Source organism: Equus asinus, chromosome 10, assembly GCF_041296235.1.
Source record: "Equus asinus isolate D_3611 breed Donkey chromosome 10, EquAss-T2T_v2, whole genome shotgun sequence".
NCBI classification, from domain to species: domain Eukaryota; kingdom Metazoa; phylum Chordata; class Mammalia; order Perissodactyla; family Equidae; genus Equus; species Equus asinus.
In genome coordinates this window covers 83304649-83319591 of record NC_091799.1, presented here as the reverse complement: position 1 = coordinate 83319591, position 14943 = coordinate 83304649, and the positions used below count along the sequence as shown (strand labels likewise).

The 14943-nt window shown below is 42.2% G+C and overlaps 1 protein-coding gene across 13 annotated transcripts in view; it reads left to right on the top strand.

Annotated features, from left to right (window-relative positions):
- Nucleotides 1-14943, top strand: part of PDZD2 (PDZ domain containing 2) — a 345154-nt gene that overhangs the window by 285550 nt on the left and 44661 nt on the right. For all 13 annotated transcript variants that reach the window (XM_070519816.1, XM_070519813.1, XM_070519814.1 and 10 more), the window contains one exon: nt 10204-10315. In XM_070519816.1, the coding sequence (XP_070375917.1) occupies nt 10204-10315 (112 nt within the window). The remainder of the gene's footprint in view (nt 1-10203; nt 10316-14943) is intronic.

Sequence of the window (14943 nt, the reverse complement as noted above, 5' to 3'; positions counted from 1 at the left end):
CTCGTCTCCGGGAGCAGCTTCCTTAAACTGTCTCTGCTTGTCAGTGCCTTCCCTTCAACTTATGGAGTTATGTTTCCTGAAAGTTCTCAGGTTTGTTCTTCGGATGGGGCTGGAGGTGGGGAGATGGGTAGGGCTAGGGTATGAACCATTCCTGTAGATAAGAGGTTGGCAGTTGTAAAGACCAGATCGTAAACGTTTTGGGCTTTGCTAGCCAATCTCTGTTGCAGCTGCTCATCTCTACCTGTGTAGTGCAAAAGCAGCCATAGGCAATAAGTTGACTAATGGGCTTGACTGTGTTCCAAGAAAACTTGACAAAAACAGGTGTTAGGCCAGCTTTGGCCCCTAGGCAGCAGTTGGCCAACGCCTGCTGCACATGAACACATGTGAGCCAGGGACAGCCTCTCTTATTACTGCTTCCCACCTGGGCTCCACGGAGCACATCTTAGATTTCCACTGAGATTCTTCAAGAAGTGCATGCCCTTAGAAATATATCAGCAAATCAGCATGAACTCAACACTACTCCTGGAAAATAGAGAACTCAGAGGACAGCTTATGTTGATCTGGAAAAGGCACAGAAAGCCTTAGGGTGCTGCCGAGAACTTCACAGCAGAGCAGAAGTTAACCACAGTGTCTTCAATGTGAACAGTTAGTCTTCATTTAAAACCTGCCTAAATGGTGTGCCCAGTTAAAACAATCCTTTTCTGTTACAATAAGCCATGTAATCATGTAAAACTTCCTCTTAAACATTTGTATAGAGAAAAGGTCCTGAAAGAATTTGCCATGTTTACCACTGCTGCTGAATTAGATGTGAGTCTGCTGGTATATTAGGATACCTTAGATGATTCATTTTGTACTCTCCTGCCAATCCTCCTGTTCACTTCTTAGGTCTTTTACATGCCTTTCTTTTCTGATAGCTCTCCCACCTGTGCTTTTTGTATAGCTTGATATTTTCCTACACACACACTCACACACACAACCTTGATTGTATTATTCTGGAGTTTAGGGTAAGGCATATCATAGTCCTGCTCCCCGAGAAATGCCCAATGCGAGTAGACAGCCAGCTTCTGCTAAGGAATGACCCACGGGTCTACCTTTAGTGGGCAGCCCACCAACCCAAAGAAGAGCTCCAGACCCTACAGTTTTCTCACCTACTAGATCGTGGGAACATTCCTGCTTTATAGAGAATATCTGTACTTGCCTTGCCTCAATTTGAAATCAATACCAAAGAGGGACATACGCAGATTCTCCTCCTTGCCATTCGCATCTCCTGTTCTTTCTGAAGAACTGAAGCCACTTGAGCACACTGTCCTCTCCTTGGGAAGAGGATGCATACAAACCCACCACCGGAGGGGCAGACTTGGGCCGTTGACTGGTTACATTCCTACACCCTTAAAGGTGATGTCTTTGCCTCACTTTTCTAGGGACCAAGAGATCTATTTAATTTGTATGCACAAAGATCAGCCAAATAATCACCAACCAAGTGTGTTAAGCCCATTCAGATTGTTTGAGGATGATAAATGGGAGGAAACAGGAAATGGGCTCAGCTAGAACAAGGACAATATTATTCCATTTGCAGAGGCACGGCCTGAGCATCTCAGTCGACATCAGCTGCATCTGACACTCTGCACACACTCTGCATGGACCAGGGCATGCTGGGGTTTGGCGGGTTTTCCTTTTCAGTTTTACTGTTTTCCTCTTCAGTCCTGAGTTATTCTCTTTGTTGGAAAGCAATGAGTCTAGTGTAGCAGTAGATTTGTGTTTCAATTTCTGCAGTCAATTCGCAGGCTTCTTGCCTCTTTGGGCTGATTTATTGTTGTTCTGATTCCCTCTTTCTGAATGGTTATTCATTCCCGGCCCTGGCCTCTCTGACGGCCATCTGGTTCTCCTTTGGTCACTCAAACATCTGCCCCAGAGATTTGGAAAATGAGCTTCCTTTGGCAGCCTAAAAATAATCTTAGTGTGACTGAAGCATGAAAAGGGAATCGCCATGCTCCACTGTCCTGTAGATGCTGACCAGGGGACTGAGCCAGCAAAGCTTCCAAGGATTTGGAGCTTGGATGTCATCTGTCACATCTGCAGATTATTTTTTTTCAAGTACTGGGAACCGTAAAAACATGGCATAAACCAGGTGCGCCCAGCCCTCCTGCAGTTTTCCTTGGGATCAGATATGCTTGCGCAATAAAAATGGTTGGAGATGAAAGCCATACTTTTCATGGTTTGTTTGTAAGCCTTCAAGAGTTAGCTGAGAAAGACAGATGATGCTCGGGAGTTAAACATTATATTAATCACAGTGTGTTCAAGGAGATCTCATAAATGCTTTGGACAGCAGTTATAGGACGTTTATAAGTACGCACTAGACTTTTAGCTTGGACCCAAGGGCCTGTCTCGTGGGTAATGATAGTTTGCTCCCCACCCGCAGAAGACTAAAATTTGCCAGAAGCTCAAATTCATCCCTATGCTGTGTCTCATCCAAAATTATTTCTAGCCACATTGTCCAGTGCAGCTTTTCAGAAGTTCTGCAATGAGATAAAATGTCAACATAATAATGATATTCAGATAATTAAAATGCCAACAAATTCAATTCCCCTTGCAAGTCACAATCCAAAGACATTAAAATCTAAAGTAATTAATATCCAAACTCAAATTTCCTTGACCTTTTGAGTTAAAAACCAAAGCACTTAATGGGCTCCTTCGATCTCTTCTATTTCTTATTTTCCTTCATCTTAGCAAATGAGATGCTGGATGCTGGATGCTGGGGAGAGGTTGTGCTAGTCAGCATCTGTAGCCTGGGATGTTTTCCACTGGAACAAATATGGCTCGTTCAGCTCCAAGAAAGTTGAATCTTTTCAACAGCAAGTCTCTTGTGTGCTTTATTTTTTAGTGAAATGTAAATGAACAAAGAGTAAGTGGACCCACAGTGGTATCAAAACCTTGGCCCCATACCCTTGACATTTAGAAATACGAGCCAGTCCACAGTCCCTACACAGTTGTCCAAGGCACAGTTTTGTTCCCAGGACCTTATTGAATTATGCCCAAGACTATGTCAAGAACTGTAAACAGTCTGAGATTTTACACGACAGTTTCATGGATGCTGGCAGAAGACATGAAATTCGTGGGTCAGACACAAACGGCTTTATTACTCATGGCACAGCAACGAGCTTTTTGCTTTCTCTAATCCTAGTTTAGGATTCAATCCCGTTTTAGAGTTTCATGTTCACATAATTTCTCCCCTCTCCCCTCAAGTCATATAGGAATGATACAGAGCAGCTCAGGTAGATGGACACACAGTGGATTTTCATTACAGCTGAGGAACCCTGAGTGTAAGCAAGCTGAATCTTTTATGAGGGGCTGGAAGCAAACCTGACTGACCTTTGCTCCAGAGAGAGACATTATTATATTGGACAGTAAACAAACCTGCCCTGTCCTCCTGAGATACTATCTCTAAGTTTCAAGGCCGTCCACTCTACGAAAGTCATTGAAAAGATAGATAATCCAGAGTAAAACGTTCTATGCCTCTATTACAAGCCACACAGAAATGGGAGAGAGCCATGGAGAATTGTCTTCCAACAGGCTGTAGCAGAGACTCAATAATATCAAGTAAAGGAGGGTTGATGGTGAAAATATTCTTGATTTGTCTAGATGCCAGTCTATAGTAGTTGCTTGGAGTCCATGACCATGAACTTAAACTCAACTGGTAGAATATTCCTCCCAGTCTGGGTGAAGGAATCAACCTAGCCCTACTTAAAGTGCTTTTCGTTGATATTCAAAATCTTCTTGATGTGCATTTACACTTTGAGATGACAAGTAGAGGGCTCCCTGCTGTACTGCACTGGGTGAGGACTGTGCCTCTGACAGAGCTTCCACATTCTCAGGAGCAAGCATTTTGCATCCTGGGATACATTTTCCATTTCTACTGTCTCGGCATAGAAGTGCTTAGAGGGAAGGAAGCTGCATCTCTCCTCCCCCATTTATTCAACTGGAAAAACACTCTCTGTAGATTCATGAACCAGACCTGCTGTGGATGATTCTGAAGCTTATGCCCCTAATGACCCAGTAAGGGCTAATACCTCTTCCACCTGCTCCTTGAGATGTGTCTTTCCTTGGATTTTGAATGTTCCAGGGGTCAAGTAGCCTTGCTTTCTGCTACGTATTTTTGGGCAGTAATTGGATATGCCTATAGCATTTCATAGCCATCTCTTTTGGGGAGGACTGCCTTGAATTTCTGTTTAACCTGCTTAAATGGACCCCTTTCTTCTTTCATAGCCCTGCTTGCTGCATCTCTGTGCCTTTATTACTTCCCATGTTCCTTTGCTTTCTGACTCAGATATTTTTTCCTAAAATACTATTTTAGATTCTGTCATGCAGGCCCCATCATTGTGATAGAGATGGAATCAATGAGACCTCTGTTTACTAAAGTATCCATTCTTCAAATACATCTTGACCGCCACCACCTCTGAGTTGGCTAATTCCACCCGGGAAATATTCTCCCATCAGACCAACATCAGGTTCTGGCCTATTATCGTCCTGCCTGGCTCCCCTGTGGTATGTGTCACAGTTGCTTCCTTTACAATCCTAATTTCATACATTTCTCACGCCACTTCCATTGGGGCAACAAAAATAACTGTCTCTCTCTAAAAATTCCCAGGAATTTTTTTTTTTTTAACCCTTTCTGGTCTTCCTCACCCCTCACCTTTAAATCTGTCCCGAGTTTCTCATCCCTCTTAGCATAGCAGTCCCAAATCCTCTTACTCAAGCTCTGTATCTGCAGCTTATAAATCACATTTCTCATTGTTTTCTGGGCCTGAGGTCCCCATAGGGGTGTCCCTGGCATTCTGCTCTCTGTGGTTTTGCCTCTCTCCCTCAGGTGGATTTCTTTAAGTCTCAGTCAACCCCTCTAATCCAGGGCTAACTCACGTCTCCTCACTTTTGTGATGCCCGCTTTAAGAGTAGTTAGGAACTGGCCCATCTCTTTTCTGTATACATCGTTCCACGCCGGACTTCACAGTCTCATCACCCCTTCGTAGTTTCCAGTCTGTCATCTAAGATCTCATCTTTTCTTTTAAGGAAATGTCCCTCTTCCTCTAGCTAATCATGACATACTCTTTCTCTCTTCCACTGGTCCTATTCTGATCATAAGTCCTGAGCGTGTTCTGAAATCGTCCTTGGTGTCCTGTGCAAACTTGATTTCTGAAAATGAAGTGCTCCAGGCCCATGCCTTTAACACTGCCTTCTTAGCTGTTAGGTTGGCAGTAATTTTATGGAGCTTTTTTTTCATCTTCAATCCAAGAAGGTGGCATATTCTCTTTGGTTTCCCATTTGTTTTGCTCTATTCATTAATTAAATCTGCTATCTGTCTTCAGGTTTGGACTTGAAATGTATGTCTCTGCAGGCTATAATCATAGTCTATGTCATCATCAAATCTAGAGGCACCCTGAGACCTGGTCAGGAGAAGACTTGAGCTTTTTTTAAAATTTCACTTAAACCTTTGCTATCCTCCTATGATACACATTAAGTCCTCTATTTGTATTTTCAAGTGCATTTTTAGTTAATCCTCATAATAACTCTGAGATCATTATAAGGTAATTTTAACCCTTTAAAAATACCCTTGTTCCTGGGGCCGGCCCAGTGGCGCAGCGGTTAAGTTCACAAGTTCCGCTTCTCGGCGGCCCGGGGTTCGCTGGTTTGGATCCTGGGTCTGGACTTGGCACTGCTTGGCAAAAGCCATGCTGTGGCAGGCATCCCACGTATAAAGTAGCGGAAGATGGGCATGGACGTTAGCTCAGGGCCAGTCTTCCTCAGCAAAGAGAGGAGGATTGGCAGTAGTTAGCTCAGGGCTAATTTTCCTCAAAAAAAAGAACAACTCTTGTTCTGATGTCAGAACTGCCTCTGACATCAATGCTCTATTAATATATTATGGGCACAGTACATGTCACTGTCTATGGTACACGTAAATTGCACCATACTTTGCATACGCTGCATATGCTTATAGTTCATACAGAGTATCTTGTATATAAAACAAGCCTGTAGATTTAAAAAAAAAAAAAGTTTTACTGTATCTATTCTTTTCTAATTAGCTATTTTCACAGAGAGTGGGACAGAGGTTTCCACAATTGCTGGTTAAAATACCTATATTCTGAAGAGGGAGCAGCTTGATGATAACAACTCTCCCTCATTCTTTGGCTAATGGGCTACTTTGGTACAACTAGGAACCTCCATTCTCCATCTCTGGAGTAAGCTCAGGGGAGGGCAGGGACGACAGGGGAAATTAACAGCTCAATCATGTGTCTCCTGTGGAGGCTGGCTCTGTTTAGACCAGGGCGGTGGTGAATTACAGAGGCCCAGGCCCTGTCCCACTTCCATAAGCCTGGACTTTTAGTAACTCTCTAGGTTGCTCTTCTGCACACCAAAGTTTGTGTAGGTCATTCCTGACCCCGGGAATCTCTCTCAAAATCAGCTCCACTCTAAATACGTGTGACAATCACTTTCAACTCCTTCAGCCATTTCTTACACCTCTGCTCCAGCCTTACCCACACCCCCACTTCCAGAGATTCTCTGTTGGCGACTCCTGAGCCTTCGGGGGAGCTCTGCGGACAGCCAGACCCCAACAGGTGATCCAGGTTCTGCTTGCTTTTTGGCTTTCTCCAATCCCAGTCTGGGATTCAACTTTCCCAAGTCGGATCCATTACCACACATCCATCTACTTACTGGTTCCAGAATTTTGTTGCCGTTGGCTTCTATTCTCTTTGCCCTTGTGGCATTATGTCTTTCATTTTTTAAATCTCTTTCGTGTTATTTTAGAGTGGTTTCAAGAGGGAAATCTGCCATCTTTAATCAGAAGCCTATGTCATTTAATTCTTAAATCAAGCTCCATTTCTCAGAGGACACTGAAGCTCAAAGGGGTTGACTAACATGCCTAAATTGCTAATACATGGTGCAACCAGGATTTGTGCCCGGACAGCTGGATTTTGAACCACTCTGCCCTACCACCTCACTATAAAACCCGAAGCTAAAGATTCTTTTTCATTGCAAGAATGTCATAGGTGACAGGTGGGCAAAACTAAAAACAGAGCGACTCTAACTTGGAAATTGGCGGGTGATATTAGATCCCATTAATATAATGGCATTGTTGTATAACACATGAATTAGAAATCACTGATGAATAATAGATTATATCAACTGTTTCTCTGAGCCTAAAGCCTTTCAGGAGAACTTTTGCATATTTCATTTTAGAACAGCTAAAATGACATCATTTCCAGAACAGTTTGATTTGTTCTGTGCATCTGAAAAAATGAAAATACAGCCAAAGGACTCTCTTAAAGTGTGGACATTTTCAGACAATAGTCATAAGACTGAAAAGAGGCTCATTGTAATCAAAATTGCACTTTGTATGTTGCTACTTCCTGAAATAATCTGGAACTAACGTATCTAAGCAACCCACTTCCTGTTCCTTGAGTTACAAGCCAGCTAAAATCACGACAGACCAGTTTTCTGTTACCAGAGGAAATGGTTCCATTTAATTTCAGAACCCTGTGCTAACACTTTCAGGGGCTTCTGAAATTAGATTTCACTCCTGCCTTGAGCTCAACGGTGTACTGTTTGCAACATTTTGTGAGATATCTCAGTCCATTTTTACTGGTTTTAGCTACCGGCTTTCAGTAATAATGTAACATACACCATCTTCAGCATAAGATTTCTTTGGTATAATAAGAAATGTTATTGGTATTTTATAGATCATAGAAACCGAATCTCGTTTCATTCTTTGGTGCATTTGAGGATTAAAAAAAAGATTACTCCTTGAGGCTGTGATTCCTTTCCTTCTAAACCACCTCCCTCAGATTCTGAAAATAAAGAAGGGTTGCCAGCATTTGCATTTGCATCATAAGGACTTCAGATTTGACATAGTGCATGCGTGCTCTTGTAAAACTCGCCACTACTTATGTGGGACTGTCGCTTTCTTCACACACAATCTATCCTAGATCTTGGATATATGGTGTAAACAAAAGGGTGTTACTTAAGGGTCTTGGTTTTGTTTCTTCATCTGTCAAATGGAGATATTATTTACCTTGGGACACATGTTTGCTATGAAAATTAAATGGAAAAAAATTGAGGTGAATGAACTATACAGTACAGCACAATATTGATCATCCAAAGTATTAACTTAACTCAAAAGCATAGTAGGGTGGAGGGAGGAAATATCCTGGAAATATATGAGGCTGGAAATCAGGAGACTGAATATGAAGTCACAGCCTTGCCTGGAATAGGTGAGAAGCCTTGGGCAGGTCACTTTCCTTCTTGGTTCCTCAGATGAGTGTTATGTCATCTCCAAAATTTCTCTGATTGTCTGAAGACCTGGGGCTATGCCGGAAAAATAGAGAGGAGAGTGGAGGAAGGAAACTTCCTAAATCCAGAAACAGTAGGCTGAGATTGTTTTCCTCCTTTGACATGAGCATCTCAGACAGGTGATGGTTTGGGCCTTGGCCACTATCTGAGATGCCCCTCGCTTAATGGGCACCAGAGGAGGGAGTGACTTTCAAACCGAGGAATACCTTTCTCTGTAAGCTGACAGCCTGGGTCAGGTGGTGTAAGCAGAAAGAACCAGGAACTTAACTCAGTCTCCAGTAATTGCTCTTTACAGTCTGGAGACAGGTTCTTTCCATAAAGTTTTTAAGCCAAGCAAAGGAGAACCCCTGAGGCTTCCCTCTGGATTATTCCTATTTGCATGTCTCCTCCTGTGCCCCAGATCTCTGACATGTGGGGTCCTCCTGTGCCCCAGATCTCTGGCACATCTCCAATAGAGTTCTTTCACACAGTGTATGAATTAATGTCACAGTTTGGGGTTGGGAAACACGTCCCTCTAGAGAATCTCTAAAATCATCCTCAGGATTCTGTTCTTGCCTTTACTTCATAATTTAAACCTGGAGGCCTGCCAGTCCCTGACATTGTAATAGGAATGCACAAAATTTATCTTCTTTGTATATATCAGGATTAATTTGTTTTCCCAATGCCCCTTCCTCAATTTGCCTACATCTCCTCATTTCTCAGACCCTTTTTTTTTTCCTCTTTCTCATCCAGAAAGATACTTGAACTTGAGGGGAAAAAGAGACTCTTCCAAATCTTATATGTTACCTATGAGATTTACATATAACAATTACCTCTTAAAAGGGAGGGTTATCTGGGAGATAACGCTTACTGCTTACTTTATCCATTTTCATATACTGAGTTTGATATGCACTGTATAACTTTTATTATCCATTAAAGTTCAGTTTTTTTACATTATAATTACATGACTTTCTGATGACCACTAAGTGTTAAAAGATATCTTCTATCTTTTTAAAGTACGTATATGTTCCTTAACGTGAATATTATCTATTTTAATTAATATGATTTTCTTTTCTCCAGAACCTCAAAGAAATAAAATTTCAAATGGCAAGCCTTGTTTGTTGGGTGTATCACACAAGTTTTATGCATGTAAATTTACCCACAAAATTTTTTATAAACACTCTCAAGGACATAAGTCTCCTTTTCCTTTCTAATAAATGTAGGGTCTTTTTAGCATGTTTGGCTTTTCTGGGATGGAGGATCCACTGGATCTTGGGGTCATCCTTTCTGCATCACCTCTTGGGGTGTGGTACCGTCGACATACAGTTTGCAGCTTTGTGGGCTGACTTCCGTGGCTTCCGTGCCTGGTCAGTGCTCGATTCTGGGAGGTGTTCCATCAGTACTCAGGAGGGTAGCACACGGAACATCGGGTTGACCCAGGGAGGTAGTTATTTGGCTGCCACAAAATCAAAGTTTTACTGTATTTTTAAGAACTCTATAATTGAGGGTAAATTTCTGGTTTAATATTTGTTGCAACTTGCACTGTAGGAAAAAGCACTAGTGGGCTCTAGGTGTGACTTTGTGGCCAGCTGGGGCACCTTGATCTTGACCAACAAGTTTCCTGAAGAAATAAATGGCCCCTGGAGTCCTTTCCACTTTGAAATCTCCCTGGCTCTGTACGGTGCGGTGAGAGGCGTGCTGTCCAGGGAGAACTTGCCAGCATGAGGCTACGTGGTTGCAAGTTACCTGAAGGGCTGTGCTTTGATCCCATGAACCTTTTTTCCCATGTGACACATTTATTGCTGCTCCTTGAGCCTTGAGATAACTCTTGGAGGGAATTGCGGGCCGGCCTCTCCTATCAGCTCTGTGCTCTCTGCATTTCAGATGCCTGGGACAGAGGAGCCCCAAGATGTGTGTGGCCCTGAGGATTCCAAGGGGAACCTGGAAAGTCCCAAACAGGGCAGCAGTAAAATGAAACTCAAGAGTCGTCTTTCAGGTAAGCGGGACTCCACCTGAGCTGGCCTGTCTGAAAATGAGCTTCCAGCCTCACTAGTGGGAAGATAAAGCCATTAACAGGATGAGCTCTTTTTCTTCCTGAAAACCTCACAATTGTTTTTCCTTTAGATGGTGCGTGCCCTGGGCATAACCACTGCATTCATCCTGGCTGCCCACATGAAGATTTTTTTTTTTGAGTCATAATGAAGTGAATGTCAACCTCTCTGTCTCTGTTTAAACTTGAATCTCCTATGTGTTTGGTTCACTTACTCCAATAGGACTTCAGGTGACCTTTTCGCTATGGAAGATTCCTGATGGCCTGTCTTCCCAGCAAACATACCTCTTCCCCCAAACTCTTGGTCCACCAGAACAGGGGGCAAAGAACTATTTATTTAATGTCAAATCTGAATCCCAACTAAGCAGGGGCAAAAAATGGGATGGAGTTGCAACTTATGGGACAAATAGATTTCACATTTCCTGGGCTTATTCTTATAGCAGCTGGCCTGTGTCTTGAGAGAGAAAGTCAATGTTGAAAGCAGAGGGAGAGAAAGTCAATGTTGAAAGCAGAGGCTGTGTGCGGGGACCCATGACGATTTTTGTGGGTCCCAGGCACTTTCACCTGACAGGCTCTTTCTTTCCTCTATTAAAAAAAATATACTCAAATTGTGTTTTGTGGCTGCATTGGTATAAAGATTCAAGCTAGATTCATTGTTATCTCTTCATTACCATTATGTTCATTGTTTTTCCTTCTGAATTTAAAAGAAACTAAAATTAAAACATTTCTGTGGGCCTCTAAAAGTGATGTGGGCTTTCGGCACTGTGTCTACTGGCCTAACGGAGAAGTCGGCCATGGTGCCGCACCCAGCAAAGATAGCTGGTATAGCAGGAAAAGCAAGCGTTCGGAAGCTTGGCAGAATCAAGTTGACCCCTGAGCTCCCGAGTTACCTTATGACCTTGAGCTGGTTCTTTAATGTCTCTGAACTTCCACTCCCCCACCTGAAGAAAGGCGCTAATAATCCCAACTTTGAAAGGTTGAACAGATTAAAAAAGGAAAGCACAGGAAAAGCAGCTAGTGCAAAGCATGGTGTGTTAACATCCAAAAAATGTCAGTTTCTTCTTCCTGCCACACAAATCAGGGAAAGGGTTGGCATCTGTGCCTGCCAACCAAGAGCATCCCCCTCCCGCGCTGCCTGGCTCCCTCCTGAGTTATTCTCAGGTGAGGTGGCAGGTATAGGACTTAAAATACATCAGTTGTTCTGTTTTGTTTTGTTTTTAAAATCTGAGTATCAAAATGAATTACTTTTGTATTTGTAACTCAGAATAATTAGGCAGTATATATCTGAATGAATGTTAGAATGTGAGTTTGTGACAGAAAGCAATATGATGACCAAACGCTGATAAGTCTGAGTAGAGACATTGTGCCGAAGGTCCTCTCATGGAGAGAATGACCAGCTCCCTTTCAGCCCTGAGGAACAACTGGGAGAAATACGTTTAAGTCCTGTATGTGTTTGGGCCGGGGAGTCACGGGGCATAGAGGCCATCTTTAGGTCAGCTGTCTTGGCAGAGTTGATGAACACCTTATAAATGGTGCCTAGGGGAGGGCCACAGAGCTCCGGGGAGATATCAGGAACCTTTGAAACCAGTGCAGTCACATTCCTCATTTTATGGATGAGACTGGAGAAATGAAGGGAACAAAGGTCACTCACTTATTGAGTGCCAGCAAAAAAACCTGCCTCCCAGACAGAGTTCTTGTTACCCACCATCCTTCGGCATCCTGAGGATATGGAAGAGGATCCTGTTCCCCTGTCTGGGCTTATAGATACAGATGTCGGGAGGGGGATAGCTGAGGACCTTCCAGGTTCGTGATTCTCTTTTATACTATCAATTTAGAATGAGCAACACATTCAGCTGAGCAGTAAGTCCAGGGCGGGCTACAGTTTGCCACAAATGGATGTCACCATCTCTTCCTGTATCCTTCCCAGACATCCAGAGCAGTAATAAGGAAATACAGAATAGTGGAAGAAACACATGCATAAAGTCAGATAGAACTGTGTTCAGTTCCCAGCTCTGCCACTACTGGCTGTGTGACCTGGGATAAGTGACTTAACTTCTCTGGGTCTCTGTTTCTTCTTATGTAAAATGAGGGTTATAACGTCCATTTATTCTGGAAATTACCGTAAGTGCTGTCTAAATGCCAGGTCTTGTTGAAAGACCAAGTTGAGAGAATGAATGTGGCAGTGCCACCCCAGAATGTGGCAGCAGTAGGCCCTCACCATGTAGTAGCCGCCACTGCTATTACCTTGTCGTCATTAATATCACGTTAATCATTGTCATTGTAATCATCCTTGTTCTTTCCTCTTTCCCTCTCAAGAGGGGAAGATGCTTGAATGGGTTCAGACAGGAAATTTCTCGAGAACTTGTAGGCCACAATAAAGCTATGAAGCTACCAAGACTGGAAGTCTCTCTGGGTTGTGGTACTCAAGGAAGGCATCTGGAAGATGCAAGGCGAAGGAGAGCCAGGTCCTTGGCAGGATTCTGCAGAACAGGGGAGGAGGAAAACAGTGTTCTAGACTTGGAACAAAACACACGAGAAATGTTTAAGGACAGCGGGGGGAAAAAAATTGGTCAGAGCAGTTTTTGGCAACTGTTTTTCCTCCTCAGCTATCAGAGAGATCCCATAATCTGACAGTAACAGTGATTCAATCCAGCAGAGCTTGTCCAGATTAGGGGAGAGGAGACCCTTGGGGTGGGAGGTGACAGTGCAGGCAAAGTTGGGTGGAACTTCGAGTGGTATTTCTCTGCTCCTCGGTTTTGGAAAGGATACAGGCAGAGGACAGATTCCCTCCTTTGAGAATCAGCAGGATAGAGCACTGAATTCACGGGGCAGGCTGGTGGGAGATAAGACTGGAAAAGTAATTTGGAGACACGATCAAGAGGCTTAAGAATTGGATCTTCTAAAGACATTTGAATACGGGAGATTTTAATGTGATCAGCTCCTAATTTGTCTGCCCTGTAAACTTCGATATTTACTTCGTATTTTCTCAAAGTGAGTCATTCTAGTATTCACTTGTCAGTATGTTATCTACAGACACTACCGTATGTGGTTTCTCTTCTGTCGATGGCAAGTGCCTCCTTGTCAGCTCAAAAGGAATTTTCTTCTAATAAATCTTTTTGAGATGAGTAAGCATGCCAAGATAGATTAATCTGGTCATGAATTATTAACTCATGAATTATTAAGGAGGTTCTATAAAGAGGTTCCAGCCATTTCCACTAAGATTTTTGCCCAGTCTGGCTCCAAAATGACTAAAGTGATTTCATGGAACATTTTTTCTGATATTCTAACCTGAATTTTCTCTACTTTATACCTCCTTTATTGCCAGCAGGATTCCCTCTTAATTCTGGTATTTTTGACTTATCCATGTTAATGCCTTAGATTTGTGATCTTTTTAAATGGAAAATTTTCTTTGATTGCAAAGGAATTTCAGATGTTTGAAAACCTGTCTCACAAAGTTAAGACTTAGCTTTTGAAAAACCAAGCCTTTAGTGATGTCTATTGTAATATAACTGTACAGCACTGTTTTGACTTTTCATCACAATTAAAAATTCATCAATATATTATATTTTTAAAAGAGTACAGAGTCATCTTGTTTTATGCCATGGAAAACTTCCCAATAAATTTGTAGGTAAATTGAAATTTTATGTCATCAAAAGAAACATTACATAGTCTAGGAGAACTTGATATTCCCAAGAATCTGTATGTGTGTATAGCTATGGACACAAACACACATATACATGCATCTGCTAACAGATGTTAGCTCAAAGCCAATCTTCCTCACCAAAAAAAAAAAAAAAAGCCAATGAATATTTGAAAAGAAGCTTAATCTCATTAGTCATCAGTGAAATGTAAATTTTAAACCACAATGAAGTGCCATTATATATCCACTGGAGTGCCTAAAATTAAAAAGACTGACACTGCCCAGCATGATGAGGATATGAAGAAACTGTCACCACGCATGCACAGCATCAGTAAAGGTGAATGTGTACCTGTAACCCAGCAATTCTGCTAGGTTACGTCCCACAGATATGACATGTAAAAGAGATAGGTTCAAGAATGTTCGATAACAGTATATTCTAGATCAAGGGTCAAACTACTGCCTGCAGTTGTATTTATATGGAGCACAAGCTAGAAATGCTTTCTACATTTTTAGTGGGTTGTAAAAAGTTTTAAAAGAATATGCAACAGAGACCGTTTGTGGCCCACAAAGCCTAAAATATTTACTATCTGGCCTTTACCAAAAAACTTTGCTGACCCTTGTTCTAGGTCTAAAACCAGAACTAAACCAAATGTCCATCAGAAATAGAATGGATAAATAAATTGTGGTGTGTTTGTACCATGAAACAGTATACAGAAAAGGGACGAACAAGCTATTGGCATGCAATAACATGGTCTAATTTCACAAATAAGTGCTAAGAACAAGGAGCCAGACACAAAGTACATATTATATGCGTTCGTTTACATAAAGTTCAAAAATAGGCAACAGTAATCTATGATGTTAGAAGTCGAGAATAACAGTCATCCTTGGGTAAGGGGTGGTTAGTGGCACAAAAGGGGCTTTTGAGATTCTAGTA